The sequence below is a fragment of the Anopheles gambiae genome, chromosome 3 (genome assembly GCF_943734735.2).
Source record: "Anopheles gambiae chromosome 3, idAnoGambNW_F1_1, whole genome shotgun sequence".
NCBI lineage: Eukaryota > Metazoa > Arthropoda > Insecta > Diptera > Culicidae > Anopheles > Anopheles gambiae.
In genome coordinates this window covers 87,310,658-87,338,168 of record NC_064602.1, presented here as the reverse complement: position 1 = coordinate 87,338,168, position 27,511 = coordinate 87,310,658, and the positions used below count along the sequence as shown (strand labels likewise).

At 44.1% G+C, this 27,511-nt stretch overlaps 1 protein-coding gene across 4 annotated transcripts in view; it reads right to left on the bottom strand.

Annotated features, from left to right (window-relative positions):
• The window catches only part of LOC3291381 (MOXD1 homolog 2), a 78,305-nt gene that overhangs the window by 31,122 nt on the left and 19,672 nt on the right, over positions 1-27,511 (bottom strand). For all 4 annotated transcript variants that reach the window (XM_061658250.1, XM_061658252.1, XM_061658251.1 and 1 more), the window contains 2 exons: positions 25,573-26,096; positions 6,574-6,729 (listed from right to left, as the gene is read on the bottom strand). In XM_061658250.1, the coding sequence (XP_061514234.1) occupies positions 6,574-6,729; positions 25,573-25,854 (438 nt within the window). In that variant the 5' untranslated portion in view covers positions 25,855-26,096. The remainder of the gene's footprint in view (positions 1-6,573; positions 6,730-25,572; positions 26,097-27,511) is intronic.

The following is a 27,511-nucleotide window of genomic DNA, read 5'->3' as shown; positions in this document are numbered from 1 at the left end:
GAATTCAAAAGAGAATACACTCATGAATTATAAGCTACAGCATATAGATTGAACTATTAGACTAATTTGGACTGCATGAAATGAACTGCTTGAACTACACGAATGAACTTTGTAATTGATTATGTAATGAACTATGGGACAAACGAACAAACAGTTGCAAACAGACCTACGATTAAGGTGCACAATTCTCAGCAAATTTATACGAACTTACATTTAAAGACACATTAATACATATTTCTCATATTTCTTCAATACACACCACAAACTTTCGACGATCATGCATTATGACTGATTCAAAATCTAACATGCTTTTTATCCTTTCGCGTTCCCATGGAACATCGCTTAGAGTGCAATAATTGCAGTGACTGTGTTGTCGATTGCACTCATTGTGGGGGAAAAGGCATTATGCTTGCCCATTCCCACCCGCAGGACAGCATTTAATTGCCGTTTCGATCATTGGATTGCCATTGGCAGGAGCAGCGGCAGGCTAATCGATTTAAATTGCACATCCTTCTCACATCTGACGTGAGATGGAAGAGTGGTTAGCAAAACTGTTTCCAATGAAAAACAGAAAAAAAAAACAGATCAGCCACACTCCGGGTCGGAAATATTGGGCAAACAATTTCGGTGCAATTGAGCTAGTAATGCTGATCCAGCAGCCCCTCACACACACACACCCAAACACAGCCACACAGGCGAGCCACTCAAAAATAAAGAGGGGATTGGCATTTTCTGGGGTGGAAAATTCATCGGAAATCGCCAAAACCCAATTCCGAAGCGCAAATGCAACATTTTCAATACCCGGCCCTGACCAATTCCTAACCGAGCCTGGGTAGGTGGGGCAGGAGGCATGCAGCGCACCGAGAAGTGCAATATTTTCCACCCTCACAACCACTGTGCCAGTGTCTCTGGTGCGCATGGGAGTTGTGTTTGAAGGGCAGTTTTTATTCTGTTTTTCTGATGGTGGTGGTGGTAGCATTTCACAGCTCTGGGTGGGGGAATGGTGTAGCATTGATTTGAAATTGGTAAGCATTCAGGCGTAATAATACTCATCCCCGCCGCATACCACAACCGTCCCAGTGTCTACCGTCGGTTTTGCAGCTGCGCCTCAAAACTCACCGTACCGTATGGGGACGGGCGAATGGATTTGTACTGCCTTCCCTATATGCGTTGCGCAATAATGGAATTACGAAGCATGAAATTTTATCTGTTTCGTTTCGTGGCACGCTTTATCAAATGGCACACACACACACAGCGAGGAGAAAGAGTTTGGCGTGCATCAGCATTGGTTCTGCGATTGAAGGACGGGATGGAACCTCGATGAAAGGAGCAATTTTCGGGCCTGCTCAATTCTGGATTGGTTAAACCACTTGCTATGACGGAACACTTTAAAGCCAAAAACACAATGCTATCGAGATGCTATCTATTTCTCTCTATCGCTCTATTGGATCGGTGTTGAATAGCAAACAAATGGGAATACAGTTTCATGCGCAACCATGCGTCCACTTCGCTGGAGCTGTGCGCCTAAATGTAGGCTACAGTTGTAAATTAGTTCCAAATAAATAGCCTCATCCTTTTGCGGGGGGCGCGTGTGTCGGGAAAGAGTTAAGCCCGTTACCATTTCAAGCACGGTAAAAGTTTCAAATGATCCATCATCCTTAAAAGCAGCGGCATGTCAGACACACCCAACAACAACACACTCACCAAACCCACTCCAGCACCTCTTTCACCAATAGGATTTCTAGCTCAACAAACCACGGGGTGGAAATTGTTGCGAAAATGTTTGCATTACAATTGGAATAAATTAATGCGCAGGGAGAAAAATGTAATTAAATTTCAATTCCATATGTAAATCCTTTGCATTGCACACGCACCGACCAACAAACCCCGTGCCGGGTAGCTGTAACGTGATCCGGTTCGAAGGACCAAAATTTTTGCGCCCCTTTCTCTCGCTTTCCGCACCCATCTTCATCATCTCGGCACACTCGAATTATAATTGGAGGTGGAGCTTTTGGGTTCGGGTGGGAGGTTTTTTAAGGGTAAATAAAATCCGACTAGATAAGTGTTTGTTTCCCCGAGCTGGGCCGGGGCTTGAGTGGCTCGGCTACAAATGAATGCCCACGCACTGGGCAGGCACCGGGCGTAGATCTACTGCGCACAGTGGAACGGGCAACCACTGTGCCGGCCAGTGGAATTTATTATCATGCCACGCTCACCGTCGTCGGAATGCTGCCGTGCAGGGGCGAAAGAAAGTTGGTGAAATGTTTGAGTTGTGCATCGTCTTTCTTGGATTTTTCAGTGCGCCCTCGACCATGCCACCGACTCTGAACCGGGGCCGATGGGTAAATGCGTCGGTGATGAGGCGCATGAATTTATGAAATAAGTGGCAAACATATTTGATTAAAATAAAGCGTGCACGCGGAGGAGGATTGCGCTGCTTTTTCAATGAATTACCTTCACCGCACTTTCCCTCGTTGGCCGTGGTATGTTGCGCTCAGGAGCTTACACTTTGCTTTATATAGCAAGATGGTTTATGTTTTTCAATTTATGTTTTTCAATTGTTTCAAGAATGATTAAATGATAAAATAAGCAAATAAAATAGTTATATATCTAATTGCTTTTAAGAGAATGTTTTAGATTAAAGGTATTATAATGTAAAAAATGAATTATCGTTATGAAACAAGTACTCATTAGAGTATTTATCATGTAAAAATAAAAAGTAATTTTATGTTTATTTAGTTTTTTTTAATTTTTTTTAGTATTTTTCATTCCAAAGATTGAAAATGGAAATGATTTTTTTAAATTGACGGCAATTTTAGTCTTTTTTTAGTTTTTAGTACAATTCTCAATTTCATCTAAACACCACATTAAATTAAACAACGAAATACAGCAAATAATTATTAAAAGAATTAATTCCAATTAAATTAAAAGTATAAAAAACAGTACAAAATGAACAATCTTTTATAGAAATTAATTGAGACTGTAAATCAAACATCTTCAAATATAAAACGTCTAAAAAAGTGGCGTTGTTAAGATTTCAAAAAATACTTTAAAACCAACAAAACAGATTGTACAGCTGGCTACACCGAATGTTTTCCGCTCGTTGATTGCTCACCCTCCTTTTTTGCGTCTGTATCACTGCACATGTTAATTTCAATTTATATTCAAATATTATTTCTTCGCCTCCCACCTCCTATATTTCTCCTCCTCACTGGCCATCGCTAAGAAAGGGAGTATTCCGATAAGGGTTTTTTGTGTTGTATTGCCCCAGCCGGTACCGTTCGAGACCACTCAGGCACCGTAATCGGACAAATCTCGCTCGCCATTCCCGTCGTGGTCGGGGGAGAAGGAGTATTGTGTTTCCTTATTTTCATAATTCAATTTCCAATTAGAAAACAGGATTTTGACTATTCCGACACCTTAATCTACCCCGGAGGTTTTTATCTCAATTAAATTCGGAGAGTGAAATTTGCGATTCGCTTGCCTTCGCTTTGTCGGGCCCGTTCCAGCACTGGAACACCGGTTTCAGCATCTAGTGTCTGGGGGTACAAAACTTTCAGCGGCCCGGCGCGCAGCAGAGAAAGTTAATGGAATTTATCGCTCGAGAAAAGCGATGCCTCTACCTTTTTACCGGGGGTTTTTGGGGGCAAAAGGTTTTGGGAAAATCGAACCAAGCCCGGGCGATGGGATAGTGAATGGAGCGAAAAAACAACCCAGCCGACTGTCTACCCACTCATCTAGCAACGCACATCACTGGAGTGGGAGAAATTATTAGTGCGTCGGGGGTTTTTAGGTGGACTTTATGGTCCAAGGATCGGAGAACAGAACCATAGGTCGGGGGGGGGGGGGGGGAAGGGGGGTACACTATCGTTGTATGGGAAATCGCTCGGGTTCATAATTCCAGTGCGGCGGCTTGGTCCAGTGTGCGGGATTATGATTGAGTTTGTGGCCGTAATTGAGTTTGTGGTTTGAGTTGGCTAATGGGTCGCCGATCTTATTGGATTGGCTCCCACAACCGACCGGCACCGACCAGCAGCGCACCCTGGCGGGAAAGGCCGTGGAACAGTTTTGGAGAGCGTTCCAGTTTAACAAGATTTAGACACATGCCTTGGTATTGGAAGTTTTGGGCGCTCCTTTTTCGGGGGAGATCGAATTTCTTCATTAAAGGCCCTAATAGCTAGAAGATGGTTGATAGATTATCTTATCCGATTTGTTGCAAGTTTGCCGCTGTCTTTGCTGCCTTGCTGGAAGAGTGGGATGATGGCGTACGAGAGAGAGAGAGACAGAAAGAGAGTGTCTCTATCCTCAGAGAATAGTCATTGACTTAAACTCAATCCAATAAAAAGAAGCACGTAACACACGCTGACAGGACAAACAACGAAAAAGAAAGTCCCATCACATCTGATTTACGATTCACGACATCACGACTTCAAACTGCCAAATGTCGTCTCCTCTCAAGCAGCACTAAAACCCCCAACCACTTGCAAGCTGTCAGCAAATGCTCACCTGACACCAGCCACTTCAGCAGCCCCCGCCAACAGCCGAACCCGAAAAGTGGTACAAATTAATTACACAATAAATAAAGCATCATCTGAGTTTAAGGCCCCCGAAACTCCTTTCCGCCCCGCTTGTGCACCTTCCGCCGGATGCGACATTTTAAGGCGAGCTCGGTTTTGCTCAAGTATACGACACCCTCCCGTTCCAAATCGAGGCTTTTCAACTGTCATCGTAATTCCAAACTAAGTGGAAAAGTTCCTGTAATGCCTCCCGGTCCTGTTTATTAACGGGCGCACGCTTCGGTGAGGCAAGACATTCTACAAATGGCGGCAGGTCCTCCACTCACTATGAGGATAATCGCAAGCACAACCAAGATGAGGTTTGTTGGTTTTGCGTTTTTCGGATAGTAAAATGCAAGAAAATTGGATTCATCTTTCAGCCCGCCGTCAGCTCCGCCTCGATAAAGCAAATCAGGTCCTCCCCATTCTCAGAAGAGAGTTTGTTGGAAACCCCACCAGAGCCGGGAAGAACAGAAATTGCAGCTTGCAAACGGACCATCAGCAACAGCAAACAGAAAAGGGGTTGGTAAGCGTAAAAGCAGTACTGATTGGAAGGGAAAAGCCATCATTGGAACGCTACAGCCTCCCGCTGCTGCTGCAAATCCGAAGGGAAGATTACGCGAAGGCAGAATGGCAAAAGTTTTCTCACCCAGCAGCGTCGTAACGCAACGAGACACCCGCCCGAGTGGTTGGAATGCTCTTGGGTCGCTTCCGATTTTGCTGCAAAGTTCCGGGACCGTTTCCCCTCACCTTCAGCCTTTTTCACGATTGCAGGCTTGATAAATCGTTTTCCGGGAACGAACGATAGTCAACCGATCGACGGGTTTTCGAGCTCGGTTGTCCTCCCCCCCCCCCCCCCACCTTGTTTCCCTGTGGCGAGTGGTGAGTTTTGTGCCCCTTTTCGCAAGCGTCGTAATTTCTTGCCTTTCTCTGTGCGCACCGGAGGATTGTGTTGCAAACCGATGAATCTATCGACCTGCTGACTGCCACTAGCGCAAGGTGATACACCGAACGGTATGCAAATCGATTTTCCTCCCGGGGATGATTCTCGCCAGTCCCGGCAGACAGCGGGCATGCATCCTGGACCGGTCGTCCGGTACGAATCGACCACTCCAGGAAGAGAAAAGAAAGAGAGAGAAAGCGACATGGGCAACCTCGAAACCTGATCGGTGAAATCGGTCCGTCGATGGACCGCTGATGGACGGGCTCGATGCTGAGTAGCTCCATTTGCCTTCCAACGCTTGCTGCTGGGTGCGAGCTGGCGGTGCCAATGAACAGTGGCCGTGGTGCAAGGCGTTTTATCGTTTGATCGTTATCTCGGTTTGACTCTTCTTCCGAAACACACAGACACAATCCCAAACGAACCTCAGCACAGCTAACCTCAACTCAGCTGGGGAATTGGGAATGGGCCGGCAGCTTCCGTTGTCTCTTTAAGCTTCAAAAGTGGGCTAGACGCTTCTCTTTTCCTCCCTCTAGAGCTCCGGAAGCTGGGAGGAAACTGCCACCAACACGACCAACCGCATCGTCACCACCACCACCACCATCACCACCAGCACAACGTCCGTCGGTGATTTATGGCAACAGTTTGCAAACGATTAAATTTGAATTTCGCATTGGCATTGGTTTGCCGGTTGTCTTGGTCAAATCTCGGAATCAACGAACTGGAACCTGGTTTCCGGCCATTCCAAACCGCCCCCCCCCCCCCCACTCTACTGCCCTTTTTGCAGTCGGACGGACACGATTGAAACAATAGGATACAGATCTTACAAGTGGTGGTGGACCGCGTGAAGTCGCTCTTTGCGCTGTCGCGCTGTCGCTTGACGCTGTCAAAGGAGAACGTTACCAAATTGGCTCCTTGTAACTTTGTGCGCTAAGTAGATGCTTGCCACGTGTGTGTGTGTGTGTGTGCGTCGAGTGGCAGTTGTCCCTGCTGCCACTCGAGCACATTGTACGTGACTGGATTGAACTATTGGAGGGCACACACACACATACACACACTTGCAACATTGCCACTTACCGTTATCGGGAAGTCATCCTTCATATCACAGGTATCCAGATTGCGCTTAAATCTAATTACGGTGTGGGTAGTGTTCTCGTAGCCGAGCAGCAGCGTGTAGTCCTGCGAGGCATCGTAGATTGGTTCACCGTCACTGTCCGGGCGAATGTGACGATCCTAGGGGAGAAAAACAGCGAGAAAAGAAACAAAAAAACCGCACCATGAGCATGAGGATAAGTTCATTGGAATCGAAAGTCTATAGGTGACAATGATTGACAGTTGACATTCATTGAACTGCGTGTGTAAAGTTAAGTGGAAATAAAAAACCCAACCGTTGCACTTATTTAAAGCAAAAACAGCATGAAGGATCTTAGCCAATAGTGTTGCATAAATATGTTAAAATATTGTATAGTTAGTTGTTATAGTGCTGTTCAATAAATTTCAAAGCTATAGTACTATTAAACATACTGCAATTTAATATTATATCGATTCTAATTTGCATTTAATAAAGTTTCTAGTTGGATTGCTTCTTTCCTATTACCCAATGTGAGATCATTTAATTTCAAAATACATTCTGATGTTACAACAGAATATAAACATTTTCTTATTAGAGAAGCCCTGAGGTTGAAAGGGCAAAAGTTGAGTTAGATTTTCATGCCAAATTTTTGATAATTTCTGATTCACATGATGTTTTAATCTTTGTCTTTAAGCTGGTATGAATAAACGTAGACTTATTGTTTCAAAGGCTCGTTTAATTATAAGGTGTAATGTCTGTTACAACGATTATTTGTACTATTATTGAATATTTAATATAACTTTATTGGATTTTGATTTTTATATGAAGTTCCTTGTGACGTTAAAAAAATTTGTTTGATTTAAGTTAGTTTAATTTTATATCCTTGGTCGCAAAGTATTCATCTAAATTACAACAAAAACAGATTTTGTTTTTCGTGTTCAATTTATCTGATGTTTCTTAGAGTAATGATCATATGAAACCTATGCAAGTAGATCTGATAAATTCTAAAAATACTTTCTGCAAAATTAGCTTAAACAGCTTAATTCAAAAAACTAGGGCATCACAACGTTTCACTATCTCGCTCCCTACAGAACTCGATGCTCCAACTCCATCAATAGCACAGCAAACTACATTGTCAAAACGTCAAATAAACTCCCTAAATCTCGGCACAAACATTATTGCATCGGATAACCGTCACCAGCTCACCAGCAGCACCAAAACCTGCCGAGCGCTTGGCATTTGAGCTAAGCAAATGCCTCGTCAGTCAATTATATGGTAATTCATGTCCACTGCCAACACAAAAAGCCGACTCGCGTGCCCAGCACACCGCGTTGGCACGGGTCCAACATTGTTTTGTGTCGAGCTTCGAGTAGTTTTGCCTCAACTCATCAGCAGCACCCGGAAGCACTGCTTGCATCATTCATTCGATAATCCGTCACATGCCGGAAATGGACGTTCCCTTGTCGCACTGCTGCTTCTCCACCGCCACCACCGAGCATCCACCGTCCTTTCGTACAATTATCCTTGTGCGCGGGTGTTTTCGTTTCGGGTTGTCCCTTGTCGAATCCATCATCAGCAATGGTCGCACGACAATTAGCGCAAATCTCACGGAACAATAATTTCCGTTACAGAAAGTGCCAACACACACACACACACACACATAGAGACACACGCTTGCGGGAAAGATTCACCTATGGTCCTAATTACGGAAGCCGAGCCCAACGCCGCGCAACAGCCGGTCAGCGTTGGAACGCCGCCGTTTGCTACTGTTGCAGATTTTTGACGCTTTGTTTTGCGGGCAATCGGGGTCACCTCCGGAAATTGCTCGTCATAAACATCAGGCTTCCGCTGACAGCTGCCAGCGGACGACACGGTGCGCGGCCAGCCAACCGAGGGCTCGGGCCCGGTACCTCATTACCGGCACTTGGGCGGTGTGTTCAGTCGGAGCATAACCCAGTGGCGAGGTAATTGTTCACACAAATTGTCGAAAATGCCACCGTTGACGCGCTTGTTTCGGTACAAATATTGCGTACGTTTGCTTTCTTCGGCGGTGCGGGGGCGGTGAAAGCATTGCCGATTGGCAACTAATTTTCCGGCCTCCTTCCGTGCGCAGGGCACGGACTCTTTACACGCACTCACAAGGCAAAACCACTTCCGTTGTGCTCGACGTGGTAGTGGGCAGCGCGTTGTAAGCCTTCAAGCAGGCGAGTGTATCGGCCGAAAAAATAGGGGATCTTATTCACCCGTGACGACCAACGCTCTAAAGCATGGGTGCAGAATTTTTCCACCAATCGCAACAATCATCGTCGTCCTGAGCGGTACGCACCGTGGAAAGGTTTGTTCATAGTTTATTCACGCATGATTTATGGTGGAAATAATTGCTACAATTTGTCATCGCCATTTTATTTTATAGCACTCACGACACCAAAACACATACATATACAGTCGCCATGAAACCCACGGACAGGAAACCAAATTCCCTGTGGTACCCAATCGGTGTGGCGTCCCAAGGGACACCAATCATCCTGTGGGGGAAAAGGGCGTTCGGGCGTTGGCTTCGCCGGTGGAGCACAAACCGTACCTAGCAGCGAATGATGGACAGTAATTTATGTGCAAGCCGTGGATGAGATTTAATAGGTGTTGTGCTTGGACTGTGGGTTGCGGTGCCGTTTGGCTGGGTGAAGACTTCCACCGAGGGGTGATTAGATGTGATGGGTGATAGCGTTTAAGATCGATTTTGGGAAGGCTTTGAGCGTTCCTTAATCGACTGGCAATTATTGTGTGCCTTCACGTTCAATCGGGCAGTTGAACGAAAGGTGAATCGGACAGCATTATATAGGTTAATATTTGGAAATTGACTTCACAGTAGTGTTGTGGGAAAGACTCTTAAGCAGTGGATTTTGATGTACAACCATTTTTGTGAATGAAAATTGTGTAAAGCAAGTTGCAATTTGCGCAACTGTTATTAACTCATAATGTCTATTCTTGAATGTTTTTTTTTCCCATGGTTATATGCAACAACTGTTTCCGATATTTTCTTTGGAAGTGAACTTAAATACATCAGCTAAATAAAAATAAACAATCATATTTTAGGATCTACAGTCTTTCTTAAAAAGGATTGGCAGTTTATTGCGGAATGTTTCAAAGATTTCCAGAGACAAATTTATTTAAAGAAGCTAACTAGGCCTTCTCATATGATTTTAATCCCCTAATAAGACTATCAGCGAAACAAACTTCGGAATGAAAAATGATGTCTGTGGTGTCAAGAACCTGATGGTTTAAAAACAAATCTTGAACTTCTCTTAGCTTTACAACTAATCATATCTTTTCAAGAACATAATGATGCCATTGAACTAATGAGAACATGTAACATTTATAAAACTGACTCTAAGGGACTGATCACGATGATGCTTAAAAACACCCTCCAGTCATAAAAATTAATCCAAATATTGCAAATCTTAGGACTTCTTTGGAGCCTTACCTAATGCTGGATGTTAAATCTAAGTAATGAAATGAATCTCAAACTTATTCTGGTGTTAATACTCATCCAGAGCTATGAAATGATCCATAAACTAAGACAATTCCTTTCCCAATCCAGGAACTGTCAAAGAATGATATGAGAGTTAAGCATGACCCTATTCAAGTCTTTTAATTGATCATCAAAACAAAAAAGGTTAAGCTTATAGTTTTCTTCACTATTTTTCGAAACTACTGTGTCAAAGATCTTCATGTTAGACCATCTCTCCCTCTCTCTCTTGAGGAACATCTTGACCACTTTGTTGTAAGATCCTAGGGTCTGCTAGGGCTGGTCGTCAACATTCCCAAAAACATGCAATGTTTGACGTTTTTCACCGAGCTTTGTAAAGAAAACAATGATCCTTGTCTTGTGCTGATGTCGTGAATTCAACAGTACGTGGCTACCAAGACACTTCATGTCTGAGCAATGCTGGCTTTCTTTAGACCCCAGTAACCCGTGCTTTACGAAATGCTGTAGACAACTTTTATAACATCGGAATTGACAACACGTGTCTATTCTCAGAATGTATCCAGCCTTAACCATTTTCGTTTGTTCGTTTGTTTTTTTCATGAAAACTCTAATCTGACGTAGTATTGAGATGGTTTCATTATGTTTTTTGAAATCAAAATCTTTCAGAATGCATAATTTTTGGGTTCTTTATTGGAGTTAGAATTAATTAACTGAACATTTACACAAGGCAACGGAGGCGCCTGGTGTCTCATTGTAAATTACTTTAAAAAAAAACAAAATGATATGATAACATTAAATCATCTTGAACATCATTTTTCTCTTCTTGAGCTGTTAAAAGATTTAAATTAATGTAGATGTAGCGAAATAGTTTCTAATCACTTGTTCTAGAGATTTTAACCCATTGAGAATAGATTGAAAACTCAATATTTACCTTCATATCAAACTAGATATCTCATTGAATCACCCTTCACTCCTTCCTGTGCGATAAATCCAAGCTACAAGAGATTTGTCTCAAGCGATTATAACCGACCCATTGAGGGCAGATTTTAGCGACTCTCAAAGCATAATTAACAAACACTGGAACCCAGCTTTGGAAGCAGTTTCCTGCAGCATCATGCTTTGCAAACTTATTACAGACACTTAATCGGTGTGCCAGTAACGGCAACCGCTACCACACTTGTGCCGCCGGCTTTGCACATCACAAACTTCAATTAGTAATGCAAATACAGCCAATAATTTCTCGCATTTCCCGTACGCAACTGCAAACAATTAGCAATAATCTACTGGAGCGCCTGCCAGAATGTCGCCATCGCCATTCTACGGGGAACACTCATTGAAGGCTCAAGTGAAATGTACACCTCCATTTCCCGTGCCCAACCGGGGCTGATGTTTGATTTGCTCCAGTGCTCTACTTCTGCGCATGGGGGGGGGGGGGCAGGTTGTGTCATTCCTGTTTGACAACTCGTCGTACAAACACCCTCACGAACATTCTCATTCGCTGGCTCTTACCGTTTACATAAATCATGACATTTATTTTCCCATCAATTTAGACTCACCCGGCGCTTGGGTTGCCGAGATTTTGACTCGTGTGTCGGATTCGGGCGATAATCCTACACCGCGGAAGTTCCTGCTACGAGGTACATCCTGTGCACGCTCCTAATGGACGAGCCGGTACCTACCCCTCGGGTTCTGGTCTGATAACTCGATGAAACCCTCTTACTCCCGCACTACCACTGCAGCAAGTCACCAGTAACTAACCTCCGTCACGGTGACACGAGCAAATGCAAACGGTTTAGAAGAAGTTAAAATTTCATATCAAACAACATGTTTGCATTAATTTAACTTTCGTCGGATGGCTAAAAATCATCATCGCAACCTTGCGGCAGCTTCACGGCATCCACGGGACTCACGGCTCGAGGAGAAAGGGCACAGACAGACTGCTGCTTGTTGGCGTCAGAATGTGTTTCGTGCTGACTGTTAGAGGCGATATGGAGGTCCCCACCCAGCCCGGAAGGCAACCACGGTGCGGAAGGCCACGAGAGTGTGTGTATGTGTGTGTGTAGTAAAACTTGTCCTCCTCTCGCCAGGCACTGCCTGGTGCAGTAACTCTACCAGCAGGCTACCCTGTGTACTGCGCACGCTGTCTTTCTAAAGAGGATCTCGACTTTCCGACATAAAAGCTATTACGAGTGTACTTAGCAACTATATTACAGCGACATCATGTGATTCGACCGAGTCGCTGCTTTCACCCCCCCGGAACAGTCCGGAGTACTACTCACTTAGCTGTACTGCTTGCTTGTTCTGTACTGCTTTCGGTAAATACATTTACTTAAACATACAGCGCACATCGTCTCTTTCTAACCTCTAACTCACACCGAGATGCTGAGAGAATTTTGCACACAATCCGCACCGAACCGGAACGATTCTGATAGCCATCGCTACTGCTACCGTACATGGACAGGAGAAGCGTCCATGTTTTTGTTGGTCGAGTGCCCGATGGGACACTTCCTCAACACAATCACATACACACATACGCAAACATGTGTCGTAAAATTGTTCCAATAGCTCTATTTTCTATTAACGGGCGCTTGCAAGATTGCAAATCAGGGAACGAACTCTGCCTTCTATTATTTTTCCATACAACGCTGAGCTGATGTTGCAGTGCAGCTGTAGGAAAAGTATGGTGCGCATCGTCATCTGTCCTAAACTGCAATGTGTGAATAATCTTCTACAACGGGACGGCGAATATTGCGCGGCACAAGAAGAAAAACAAATCAGATTCTTTTTGAACAGGGGTACGCAATTTCTTTTAGAGAAGTGCGAAAACTTCAACTATTTTGGCATTGTTTATGGTTTTGTAAGCTTCTCGAAATTCCCGTTTAAGTTCCAATTATCGCAGAATGACAGTGTTTGTCTCATAGTAAGTTTGATGGGTAATTAAGTGTAACGATATAAATTTTGATGATGATAAAAATTTAAATTTTACCTATTTTTTACTTATTCCTTTTTCTTTAATAATAGTAGTACTACTGGTATATATGTTGTACTATACACGACACGCTAATCTTCACTACAAGACCCGCCCCAAGGCATTTACGAGAAGGATGTCATCGAAGTGTATCCTTGCAAATAATAAAGGAAGCAAATACGTTTAGCAAAACCGCACCAAAGCTTTAGGCATTTCAAAAGTTATTCCTTTATATCTCTTGCAGCAATTTTGGAAAATTATATGGATTCTTGTTGACATTACATGGAATGCTGGAGGGTTTAACTTCTCCATACTTCTCTTATTCCAAAATCGTGTTGAGTAAACTGCTTTTAAAACAAGGAAACTTGGTTGGAGATGCTACACGCTGTAATTTTTTCTTCATTAATATTGTGTTTTGCCCTTTTGTTGAGGTCAAAGCCAATAAAAATTAATATAAATATCCTCTTCAAGTGCTACTGCTGTGGATCCACGTAACATGCAAATTTGCAAAATACCCTCGCAGGTCGTACTTTGCCGACCCCTGCTTGTGGAATTACACCACAAAAAAGGGAAAACAGCTAGCTTTGCTATGACTTTGCTTTCACTAGCGGTGAAACCTTTTGCTTTGCTTGGGGTCGTAAGAATTTTACACGAACATGCAGCCTACGATACGGTGTGTGAACATCGGACAAGCAAACAACATTTATCGTTCACTCACACGTCTATTCAAAGCACTGCTGCATGGTCGAACGTGGTAAGAAACTAACAAACAAAAAAACACACGCAAGCAACCAAGCCCAATGACACAAACATTACATGCGCCGAACTACGACGAACCACCGTCTTCCATGTAGGTGACGGTAATGCGATTTGCCACTGCTGACAACGGTCGAAATGCGAAAATGGCGCAGGTTAGGCTTCCAAAACGCTGCGACGCTGTGCATGTTGTGGCCAGGTGCGCATTCTGACACCTTCCAGAAGGTATGTGTGTATGTGTGCGTGTTTGGGTATGGGTCTGTGTGTGCCATCTTGGTGCCAGTGCGGTGCAGGTTCCAGAGGTCTACACCGTTTGCGCCAGACAAAAAAGGAACGGTCCCCGGTCCTTGTATCACTGCGCCCTTCCCCCCGGCGCTTGGCACCCGCGTAGTACACAAATAACTGTTTAGTTTCATTAGGCTTCTGTTTCCTGTTCACAACTTCATTCGGCTTGCATACAGGCACGAAACAGGCGCCCCCATGAGGCAATGGCGTTTTTCCTGCCACGAAAGCCTCTGACGAAGGACGGACCACAGGGCCGTCGCCGCCTTCTTGAGTAGTGTGCTCACGCAAACCTCCTTTTACGCTGCAGGCGCTCGACGCTTGAAGGTTGTACGTTGAGTGTATGTAGGTGTGTGTGCTTGTGTATATGTTTTACATTTTAATGCACCAGCAACTTCGAACATCCTTTCTTGGGGAGCTGTTTTCGAATCGTTCGGTGGGTTGAGGACCCTCCTTCAGCTTTTGCAGCTCTAATGCTAATGTACAGCGCGCGATGAGGTTTGGCCCGTGGAGGGGATGGGGGTAATTAAAGGTTGCCAGCGGGCAGGTTTGCTCGGTGACGGGCGCCTTGTTGTCGTTTAACGTCCGACTTTAATTGATATTTGCCTTTTTGTCGGGTGGAGTTGACAGCACACAGTAAAATGTTTTCACAAGTTTTCCAAGAATTCTGAGAAAATGTTGGGCCAACTATAGAAAAGTGTACGAAATTCCTTTCCATACAATTCATTATATACACCTATGCTGTATCAGATTTCTTGCACCCACCCAGAGAAAACGGGGAAGCAAAATCCCACACGCAATAGAAATGATGAAGTGCCCATTCATTCATCCTTATCGGTTCGTACGGCTTGATATGGAATCCGTACAAGGCATCCATGTCAGCAGAATGAAGGCAACAGAAAAAAAAAACTGAAAAGAGCTCCCACAAACATACCTCTTCATCGGGACATTTCTATGGCATTGCTGCTTGTGTGTGTGTGTGTGTGTGTTCCCCCCCGTTCTTCCCGGTGATATCGCAACGTCTGCAAGGTCCTTTACGACCGGAAAGATAGACCAGGAATACTGACGTTCCGGTGCTGCCTTTAAAATATGCCCCGCAATAAAACCGGGAAACGGTCGCTCCATAAACGTAATCACAAGCGGCACACGCAATGGCACAGTAATATGGTAACAATTTTTCATTTATTCCCATAGATTGTTATTGCTTACCGCTCGCTTTATGTGGACGCTTTTTTTTTTTTTGGAGGGAGCTGGAGATTGGGTCTTTGGAACGATGCTTTTGGAGATGAAGAAAATGGACCAGGAAGAATATTCGCATGACCTACGTGATCAGCTCTTTGGAGAAGATTTTGATCGATGGATTGCTCCATTTTATAGCGCCCAAGCAGGGCTGGAAGTTTCCCTGGAACCTTCCGAATCACTCGGAACGCTCCAGAAGTGGGAAACGTTCGCTAGTATATTGAAGAAAATCGTTTTTATGGACAACTGAATGCTTTCCAATAAAGGATGAATTATGGATGCAGCGTTTATGGACAGGTGTGGTTGAAGTGTTCCTTCAAATTCTGGAACCCATTCTCTCGTTCTTACGCTCCCTCCAATGCCTTGCCACTGGCAAACAAAATTATGTTTGTGAAGCGCAATTGCGCCCGCTACACGAGTACACTAATTAAAACCAACGACGGCTGTGTTATTCAATTGTGCGCCACAATTAAAAGCTCATCCATTTTGCTAGATTAAACACAGGCCAGCTCTGGTTGGCTTCCAAAAAAAAAAGAAAGCAGAAGGGTTTTCATGCAGCAGCACGACCCCTGCACAGCGCGAGATCGCAGAAATGAAAGGTAAACGTAATAGGCAAAAACGACCCCATTTTGCTTCCTGTATACATTTCCTGATCCCCGCAACCTTGGTTCACCTGTGTGTGTTTGTGTAGAGGGTTAAAAATTAACTAATTATCATGTAAAAAGTTATTCGCGCGAAGCACCCTTACACACAAGCCGTCTGCTTTCCGTCAACGGTGGTGCTTGCGAGAGAAGTTTTTTTTTGTATGTAGGAACAATCTTTACACCCAAAATTCACCCACTTTCGGGTAATCGCCCACTCCTGCCCACACGCGCTCGGACAAATTGTGCAAAGGGTAGCGAATTTTTCGCGCTGATTATCACGGGACGGCTCTTCTCCGGCAGCCAAGGAGAGCAGCGTTCAGTCAGCAACCGTTAGTGAGCCCAGCCACTTCCTCCATAATCGGTCAGGTGCGCGCATTTACTTTTCGTTCGTTATGTTTTGCTTTCACAGTATTTTTTCCCTTCCCGGGACCAACGTTAGCATTTTTAATAATGTAATTTTGAAAAGCGTCAGCTAAATTCTTCCTCCACGGTTTGGGTTCTGGTGCGTTCTAGAGATTCTTTTTTTTTTTTGCTCCTGTTACCCAAGTCATGATGATGTGACGTTTTGTGCCGACAAGATGCTCTGGAGTGATATTTATATTTTTTGTTCCCTCTTTGTATTCTCTACACGAAGAAAAAGCGCAGACATAGCGCATAGTTTTACATATCACAGAAATAGAGCGATAAAAAGGTTGTAGAAATATTTGTTTTAATAAATAGCTCATTCAAATGATTAATTTTTGTTGTTACAATTTTCAGCCAACAGCTACCGCATTGACGAGAATACTCTATATTTCTTGGTATTAACTTGACGTGACGAAATCCTTTAACAATTATCAAGTTATCATTCATCAACTCTTGTGTGTAAATGTTATATCTTTTAATAAGCACGTTATCGATTGTCTTGGCTAGAACCACATAACAAGCCGTTCACCACGAAGCACCTCTGGAGAAAAGGAAAATAGCGTTCTCACTGCATCGATAAGCCAACATTTTATTAGCATTCTATCTCACCACAAAGCCAATTTTAGACCGGTGAGAAGGAAACAAAACGCGGCGAGCAATAGGCAAACGAAACGAACAAAAAAAGCAAACCTGGGTTTCCGTTTTCCGCAAACGTTTCAACTTTTTAATTGCAATTCAAGTATAGCTGCGTGAGTAACTTTTTTTTGCGGAAAAAGATACAGCAGCAATACAGATGGAAAGGGAAACTCACCCGGAAGCTCAACTTTAACTGGAAAGTGACCGTGTCACGTACAAAAAAACCAACGCCCCTATTTAAGCGCTAATTCCATGTCCCGTCGATGAGACACACGGCTTTTTTTGCCGAACCCTCTGCAGTGAAATTTTCTAATAATGCTGACGCTTCGAGCACACCTTTACCGACTGACCTTAGGCAATAAATTCCCCACCGACCGGTGGAACAGTTCTTACGCAAAACAACGGGAATGAGGAAAAACTGTCATCATCGTTGCGGAAAAGCTCTGTTTTCTTTTTTCTTCTTTTTTAAATAAATATCGAAATAAAGACGGCAGGGTGCAAAAAAGCGACCCTGACCACAACGCTCAGGAGGGCGCTCAGGTGGGGAAGGAAGAAGAAAGAGCCCCCGAAAGCGAGTAACCGCAGGGATTAGCATGCCATTGGGAGAGCATATTTTTATCAACCATTTTAGTTTACGGGGTACGGCAGACTGGGGAAAGCAAGTGGGCAAAAGGCGAAAACTTTGCCCCATAAAAAATGAAACTTCACCCAGGGTGGCACACATTCGTGTGGGGAAAATTCCTTCTCACTGTTTTTGGCCCGGGTTTTTTTTTTTATTTTTTTTTTTTTTTTTGAAGGACATCTCACCTCCACCGTGCAATCGTTCTAACCCTCCCCTAACTTCTTACCCTGTTGCTTGCAAGGCTTTTCCGTGGCAAAAAGTTTTTCTCCCTTTAAATGATAAGAAAAGCTGGATTTTGTTTTTGGAGCCGTTCTTGGCTGGCCGATTTCACGCAATGGGCGCAATACAAAACACGACAAAACAAACCCAAGGCAAGCTTTGCAGCGCGTCGCAGTTCGCCCTAAGTGGTACCCCCGCCGGCATGTGGCGTTTGCGGGCTGGCGATAACAAATTTCACGCAATTTCAACCACACGCTTTCTCGTGTGTAAAAGGTTTCTAAGTTTTGTCGTTTTCTTTCCCGCTTCGCTTTGGTACGTAAGGTGGGTGGGTGCGAGTTAGATAAGAGGAAGAGCCACCATCACCATCACCCGTCGGTACGTCGATTCACCTATCTTTGCCGGGCGCCGGTGCGGGGGCTATTACTTTCCGTGAAACTTTTTCCACGAATTTCTCTTATCGGCGGTAAGGAATCTAGGCCCGACCGGTCGCGCCAAAACATGCCAATCTGTCTCCCGGGCTGCTGGTCGACGCACACAGACACACACGCCGGATACTTGAGCCGGTAATTGTTGCTTTGTTCTGGGGTGTACAGAACGGTGGCCACTACTTGGGACGGGCTCGGCAGAGGGGGCTGGAAGGTAGTACTCTTTACTGCCACGTTTTGCCACACCTCGAGGGCGTACTTGATGGTGCTATTTTAACTTTGCCATCGATACGCTATTTTGTGCTTAGAGCTTAAGGAGGGAAATGAACAAACGGTGTTGCGGAAGGACACATTAACTTCGGTTAGCCGATTTACAGTGTGGTACGACGCAACGGCGGAGTGATTTTCTTAATTGGTGATGTATTTTCTAGTAGTTATCTGTAGGATGTTTGTTTTTTTTTTAACAAATAACAACCTTTGCTAAGACAACCATCGGAACTTCGAAAAACAAGAATTATATAAACTAAATATCATCTTAAATTGTTGTATGGTAAGCAATATGGGCAAAGATATAGATTCTCCTGAATAAAAGTGTATTGAATATTGATCTTGTTGTTTCTGTTGACCTTTCTGTAGCATGAACTGGACAAATATTCATCGAAACAAAATGTATTGGCATTAAGTTATGAATATTATCACCAGACACCAAAAAACATATAAAATCCTGTCGAATGTGTATCAAAGAAACATTTCATTAAGAGCAATACCCTGTTTTTGGGCGAATTGCCACTGGGAGAACTTGGTTGCACATATTGTTGGCACAATTGTATTAAGACACTCGAACAGCACTCCAAAAAATGTAAAAAATAATCGTCAACTTAACTTACCATTCATTGTGAGCTTGCGTGCGTGCTTTTAAAACTGAAAGAGGTAACTGTCAAACCTAACTCACCTAATTTTGTCTTTAAGGCACCAATTTTTGACAGCATGTCACCATTTTTGTCTCTTAGGCATCAATTTTTGACTGTGAGTCAATCGAAATATTAACAAAATTTAACGTCATTTCTAAAATTATTCTGAAATTATTGAAATTAAGCGTGAATTATTTCGTTGATGAAATTTAGTGAATAATTTCGTTGATACAATTTCAAATATAACAATTTTTATGCCAATTTAGGAAGTTTTATTGGAGTGATATATTTGATGTCATATATTTTCATTTTTTCCAAATCCATTAAATAATCGCATTACACGGTTGTGGTATACTTTGTATGATTTAAAACTGCAACTGTCAAAAATCTGCTCAAATACCTTCTAAAATCATCATGATTCCTTCAAAAGTAAAAATGTGATGACTTAGTCACCGAAAAAGAAGAGTTGAAGTCAATAATTGATGCGCTTTGTCAAAATTCATTCCTTAGAGACAAAATGTGATGAATCCTCTGTCAAAAATGGGTACCTTGGAGCCAAAATGTGGCGGCAACGACTGTAAACATGAAAAAGATAACTAAGACAGTCGTAAGAAAATTAAAAAAAAATCCTAAATGCTTATTCAAACCCAACAAGCTAAGATACAGAAAGCATGCAACGAATGATCACGTGCTTAAAAAAAATTTGGACAGAATGTGGTCAAGCAAAAGAAAATTATCAGTAAAAACCAAACAATTGAATGCATAGCCAATGTTACGTTTTTTTCTTCTTAAATTTCCTTGTAAAATTGTTTATTTTTTATCTTTCTTATCTTTCTAAAGCATTATTTTATGTATAATAAAATAATATTATAGATTTCATTTACTATACACACTCCTAAAATAGCGATTTCTCCTTGCCACACTGTATCCAAAAAATACATAAAGAAAGCAAAAAAAATCAGCAGGAGGTTATGGAGTCTTAACATTATTAATGACCAGCTCGGATCGTACCGTTCGCGCTCAGTAAATGGCAAATATCGTAAGCCTTCAATCGTTTATTCTACCCCTCTACACCGTAGTCGGAAATGTAGCTGCTCGTGCAAGTTGAACCATCATCAGCACATTTTCCCTCTCTCGCACACACACACGTTCACACACACTCGTAAATGATCATCATCCCGCTCCCCAGAAACGGAACAGTAAAAGAAAAACACGCAGGTAAAATCGGTGGTCATTTGTTTCACTCCCCACCCCAAGCACCACTGTACCGCGCTGTTGGCGTATGCGTAGAGTTTTGTTTATTCCGTAGAATTTCGACATGACGCACCTACCTTTTATAGCCCTCATCACACTATTCCAATCTCTCTCTCGCTCACCCCGTTTGGCTGAGTTTTCCATCGCGAATGGCATGCAAACTGCAGTAAACAACTGGCTGCGAAAGAAAAGCAAAGTTTGCTCACCCATTCCGGCGTGATTTATGGCCACCTTTGCCCGGTTTGACCAAACACCCCCATAACCGCCAGTGAATGGGGGGGAATAAACTAGCTTCCTTAACGATACCGATGATCGAACGCAGCCCGCAGCACAATGATAATGTTGTTTTGATACGCCCGGCACTTGACAAATCGCGTCACAGAGCAACAAAGCGCACGGTGCTGCTCGAGCGCCGGTCTTCCGGATGTGGGCAATGGAAATTCGAGTAGGTGCAATTAATTTCCCCGAACTTCCTGCTCACCTGCCCACGGTTCACCGCTTCACTGAGGTAGCTAATTAATACACCAAGGCCGGGCAGGTGACTAATCCAGCACAGGGTACCGGGTACGCTCGGATTGTTTACATTGCCGGGTAGAGGAACCGATCGAGAAACGATTTGGATTTCGGCAGAAAAACCGTTCTTTTCTCTACATTCCTGTGCTGGGAGTAGGCCGGTTCGCTGGCTAGCTGGTTCACACTAAATGGTCAAATTGTTTTACATCTCTGCTAAATTCCCAAGGTACAGGCTCGAGTTTCGGTGAAATTGGGAAACTCATTCATCACCGCAGCGGCATATACCGGTGTACGTGAAACTTCCCGGCCCGGCAACAAAACTTTACCCTTTGCCAATCACGAGGCCAGCCAGCTTCCTGTACAGCTCATCGACGGTGCTCGACGGTACCGGCTTTGCTCTGACAGTTTTCCAGGAAAAGGGCTAAAACTTTCCATCTTTCCCGAAAACCCTTGCCCGATGAACGTACGTTCGGTAGCGCGCGTGACGTTTTGATGCCGCCGGGCACGGCTCGAGCACGGTTCGAGACTTTGACGTCAGGGAGGAATTAATTTGTTTATTTGTGTAATATTTATGATACAATCATAACAACAATCATTTGCACGTATGCTGTGTGCATACCGGTTGCTCTCCCGCGTGTTTGTGTTCCGCTGCAAAAACTACCCCGTGGGTTGAATTCGTGTGCAGAACGTTTGAGAATGTGGAGAAAACTTCTTTCGCAGGGTGGGATACATCCCACCCGCTTGCTTTTGATTCCAGACTGTGCGGGGAAGACCAGATGATGATGAAGATACCCCAGACATCGGATTACCGGAATTGGGTGATGTGTGCAGAGCAGACATCCCGCCGAGCGCACGGGGCAAGGTTAGGTTGGACGAACTTTCCCGTGCTCTCTTCCTGCCGTAAAACGCTAAACCCCCGGAACTGCAGACGAAGAAGAAAAACGGATGTACCCGAATCTCCGTATGCGCCTCACCGATTCTGACAGGATTCCAACCAACTTCAAATTTCGGCTCCATAGGTACTCCCCTCGCCAGCTTAGCAGCGTGTAACAGGGCAAGCTAGCTCAAATCATAATCAGATTACCTCGCGATACATATGTGTGCTGCGAACCGGACGACTGCACAGACTCACACACACACACACACACACACACACACACACACACACACACATACGGCCGGGCCCTCTCCGTTAAATGATCCGATCAACGGATTACTTCGGGTTCGTGTGAGGGGTCTGTAAAATGTTCTTCCAAGCTGAAAAACCCCGTCACATTGGTTGGAAAATTTCACTTGCAGCGGTAGGGTTTGTAGCCCGGGCGTTTTGTTTTACAAAGCCTGGGATGGGTAGGAGGTGACCCTTGCATCTTCTGCTCACGCGCGCTCTCGGTCATGATAAATTCAAACCGGTCTGTGTTTTGGAGGTGATTGTTAAAATATCTTCTAGGCAAATGAGGGTTGAAAAGTTGTAGGAAACCAACCCAAAATCATATTTTACGATGGTTGGAAAACACGACGGGAGTAGAATTATTATACGCATGCTAATGGAGATCAATGGTGAGCGAAATAAACTTCTGGTTGGTTGAAAAAAGTATATACGTGTATTTTTGTAAAACAAACTTAAAATCCTTGATGGATTCAAATTTAGCCTGATTGTGATTCTTGAAGTGTGAAGAAAATGAAAAATTGAAGTTGCCTGCTAGTGATGTGCTATTTGGAGCGCACCCAAGACTCCGATCTGACTTCGACTATTGTTAGTCCGACCTCCACTTCAGGAAACTAAGAACCACTAATTCTGTCCATAGTTGAAGTCCTCTTGAGTCGCCCAGAATCGATTGGAATCGTATGGAGACGTCCGAATTCGACTGAAGTCGTTTGGAATCGCCTGGAGTCGTTCGGAGTCGGAGTCGTCCAGAGTCGACCGGAGTTGACCGGATTTGGAGTCATTAGGCGTCGTCCAAAGTCAATCGGAGTCGACCGGAATCGGTCGGGGTCTACAGGCGCCCTCCGGTACAATGTGCTTGGAATCAGGAATATCATTTCGTTGTGTTTTTTCCTTTCACTTTGCGCGTGCAATTCGCATACATGCCTTTGTCTATGTACAGGCAAATGCTGACTCCGGCCGACTTCGGACGACCCCAACTTCAACCGATTGCGGAAGACTCCGGACGATTACGGATGAGTCCGTCTCCCAATGATTCCAGTAGATTCCTGACGATTCCGATCGACTCCGGACGACTCGAGACGATTCCAGACACTTTCGAATGATTCCAGATAATGCTGAGTTTACCTATCTTTTCGAGGTCGGTTCCGAAATTATCAGAGTCGTATCGGAGCCAACTCCATTTTTACCAAATTCTGCCATCACTTTTCGCTGCATTAAAATATGCCTGAACAGACAAACTAAAGCAACTCATTAGCCACAAAAAAGGCTGTCACTTATTGGTAACTTTAAAGCAAGACAGCTAATTCTGGATAAAGGGATCGAACGAGCAATACGTCATTAAACACTTTGGAGTTTACAAAGTGTTTGAGATGTACAAAAAATGAGAGCTGTGATAGTGTTACATTGACATGCGATCGTTTACTCCCTTCTGATTCTTTGAAACAATGCCGGTTCTCTCCCTCTCTCTTTTTATCTGCTATTAGTTCTGTCGAGAGTTGATGAGAAATAGTACAGAAAAGAAGGGAGAACAGTTCGACCGAGGATCGTAAAGTGAGGATCGTCTGATATCAAATTAATGGGAGATATATGGCCTCACAGACAGCTGTCAACATCGTTCATGATAGTTGTAAAATCATCAAAAGAGACTCATTGAAAGCAATCATCGATGATTTAAAGTGGTTAAGCCAAGGGCTGCCGAGTGATGTTGTTTTGCTTAGTGTCTTAAATATTTAAAGCTATTTGAATTTCTGCTCACAAACAAAACTGAAACAAACTGTTCAAATGAGTGAAAGCCAGTTAGCCAGCTAAAATTCAAAAGCTGTATCCATACCCATATCGTGTGAGGCCAGTTTAGTTAACACTGAACTCCATTAAAGCCTTTAAAATTCTCAATATAATGTAAATGTAGCGTATGTCAAGGTTACACCACCGGCAACAACGAATCATGGGCGGAAACCGTGGCGGAAGACTGCTAAGGGTGGGTGATGAGGATCAACTGCAACAATGAGCTCAATAAAGGCGGTGACTGAGTAATGCCCACAGAACAGTACCACCACCAGAAATGGCCCACAACATATGATTGGTTTCCTCGATTCTTTACGATGCCACTTGTTTGACTGGCCTCACAGACGTTGGCAATTGATTGAACCCAAAAATCAATTCTGTTCCGCCACAAAGGTCACAGGTTCATAGTGCATATCGACCAGAGCATCAGAGCATCATTGGCTGATTAAAGTCGCCGAGTGGCAGCAGAGCATTCTTTTCCTTCTGATCTGTCCGACGATAGGACTTACATCATCCAAACAGCCAAGTCAAATGCTGTTACTACTATGAAGATGTGTTGTAAGATCGAGTGGAATATTTCATCATTTACTTTACGTTTATGTTTAAATTCTCATAGAAACCTGTTGACTTATTATCTGAGACTAGTTTAGCATGTGCATATTTGTGTCATTTTGCGACTATTTCAGGTTCTAAATGCCAGATTCCAGGTAAAACTATGACGTAAAACATAAAACTTCACAAAAGTTAGATTTTTTTGTCAATAAAATACAAACTTTCAGACTTTTATCCTTTTTTACATTTAACGACCGCGTACACAAGCGTTACTTTAAACCACAATGCACCAAGAAGAACATGTGGTTGTGTTTGTGTGCAGTAAACGACGGAAAAATCAATCTCATTTTGACTTCAACCAAACGGCACAACAAAAAACAGTGACGACTGACGACGTAAGGAGTCGCCATCACCAGCCCGAGGCACTACCAAAGGTACGCAGCTTTATTGTTCGCCGTTTGCGCTGTTGTGTTTCGTCCTTTTCCTCACTGCCGAAAAAAAAACGAAGTTCAAAATAACAACTGCCGCGCGGGCAGAAATCGAGGCAGAAATTAATTGGAGGTCACGCCGGCATGGTACGACGGTGCGGCGTGGTTGGCCTGGCTGCATCACAGGAAGTTGGCGTACGCTTCATGCTCTGTGTGTGTGTTCTGCTTCACAGTGACGCAATCTTTCAATGAAGGCAGCCGCAATACACAGGCCACGCTTGCAGGAAGGCTTTTTTTTTTGTGTGTATCGCCGCTACCTTCGTTTGGTGTTTGTTATTGCGCTCACCACAGTGTGAGTTCATGCTCAATTTCAATTGTAAATGCAAAACTTTTCCGCTCGAGGTTATGATGTGTAAAATCTACCCAGGCACGAGTTTTGCCATCGCCGGAAGCGCACGGTGATGTTTGCACTCGATTGGAGTTGGAGGATGGTTTATTGGGAAGGAGGGAGTGGTTTTTTGCTGTGCCCCTTGTAGTTTGCTTGTTCGCGGTTTGGTTTAGGACGGCCTCATTTTTCAACGCAAGTTCCAAATGAATGACTTTGCACACCTCGTGTGACTTGTGATCGATGTATCGTTTTTGCTTTAGGCGGCAAGCGCATTTGCTTCTCTCCATTGCGTCCCATGCTCTATTATTCATCTTCGCACACTCACCTGCAGATAGACGTGTCCCTGGTCGATCCAACCGACGGCAAGGTCCGCCCCAATCAGTGTGCCGTCGCGCGAAAACCCAACGCCGACGTACCCGAGGGTGCGGGCCTGAATCTCGAACGTCACCTCCGCACTGCCGACACTCCACAGCAGCCGATAGTTGGGATCAAAGTCCACCAGATGCTCCCACTGGAGCGACGGGCTCCCACCGGAACTCGCGCCGAAACCACACACCGTCACCAGGAGCAGCCCCACTATCGCCCACATTCTGCCACCGATCACCATTTTGTTGAGATGCTGCACACCTGGTGATGCACGTGTGTTCACTATACACTCACTCTTACTCCCAAGCACACTCCCAACCACTCTCACTCACACACACACACATACACTGTTAGCAGCGTTCTGCAAATGGAAATGGCAAACTTCCACTTGGCAATTCTAGTTGAGTTTTAGTGCCACGCACCGGGGAAGATCCTTCGCACTGCTGCTGCTGCTACCTGAAGTCAACCGCAAGACATCACCATCTGAAACGGAATGCAAGAAGAGTGATCAGTTTTTATACACACAACAACTGCAGCCACCTCCCGGGCTGGGCGGCAACACCACACTGCCCAGCTGCATCGCTCGCGGCTAGCTTCATTTTATCTACATCATTAATTATGATACACGCAGAGTGTTAGGAGGGAACGGGTATGTTCGTCGTCTCTCCCATTCCCGCGGCTCTATTGCAACTATGTTCTATGATGCGTTTGTGTTGTCGGGTCGGGGCGTTTGCGGGAGACGGCCACAGTGAGCGGCGGTTAGGAACGGGCCACTGGATGCACTGTGGAGCGTTTGCAGTGCCGTTGGAAAGTGTCACTTGTTATAAATTAGTCTTAATTTAATGTGGCTACATACAGACACACGCAACACACACACACATTCACAAACAACTGGTAGTTGTGCGTGTGTCTGATGGTACGATATTTAGTGCAATGCAAGTAACAATCGTAACCGCGACTGCACACAGCCATACTGTGTACAGCGGGGTAAAGGAATGCACCGATCGGGCGCGGTGCTGCACTCTCTATGTTCTTGGCGAACCCCGTGCGACCTTGTTGTCTCGCTGCGAGCATACTTTCTTCTCCGGCAGCCAGGGAGCTTAGAATCTGTTTCCCTGCTGTGCAGCACACCACACTTTCTTTATTGCACGTCGGGAGCATCGGGGCCGATAAGACGGACACGCTGACACATAAAATTAACTGTCGCCCCGTGATAAGAACAGTGAAGTGAAATTGTCCCCTTTGCCCCGCTTGCGTTCCCGCCCGTTCACGGTGAGAAATTAAGAAATTAATTTATTTTCCACAATAAAACTCGTGCACACGGGCAGTGAGAGAAGTGTGCCACGCGAAGCGATAGCAGCGCTGACAAATGAGGAGCAGGTCAAGTGGTTATTCGTTTTTGCCTCTTTGCTGAGGTTTTAGATGTAGGTTTTTACTTCGCATGACTGGCTGGAAAAAGCTGGTGGAAAGTTTTGCTTTAAGTTTAAATTAATTAAAAGAAATGTAATAAGGCAAACAGTCCAAAATATTTTTGGGTTTCATCATGAAATATATCGATTTAAACATACACGGTGAGGCAACCCTTGCACCTTGTTTTAAATGAATAACGTATATAAAATAAAGTTACGCTGAGGACGTTCGTTTCTTTATTGCGGAAGAACGGCAAAAGTCGCAATATTTATTTTTACGGAACTGTTTTGATCAGACCTTGATAAATGGTCATAAAATGACGACTGTTTCCTTTTTTATGATGTACCATCAGTACCAAAAACATATACATTAATGCAGCATTACTTACAGCAATAGGTTGAAGCAATAATATATTAATTAAGATGAGAGAATCTTCATACCAGAAATTCAAATGAGTGAGAGTTTATTTTTATTTTACATTTTCCAAC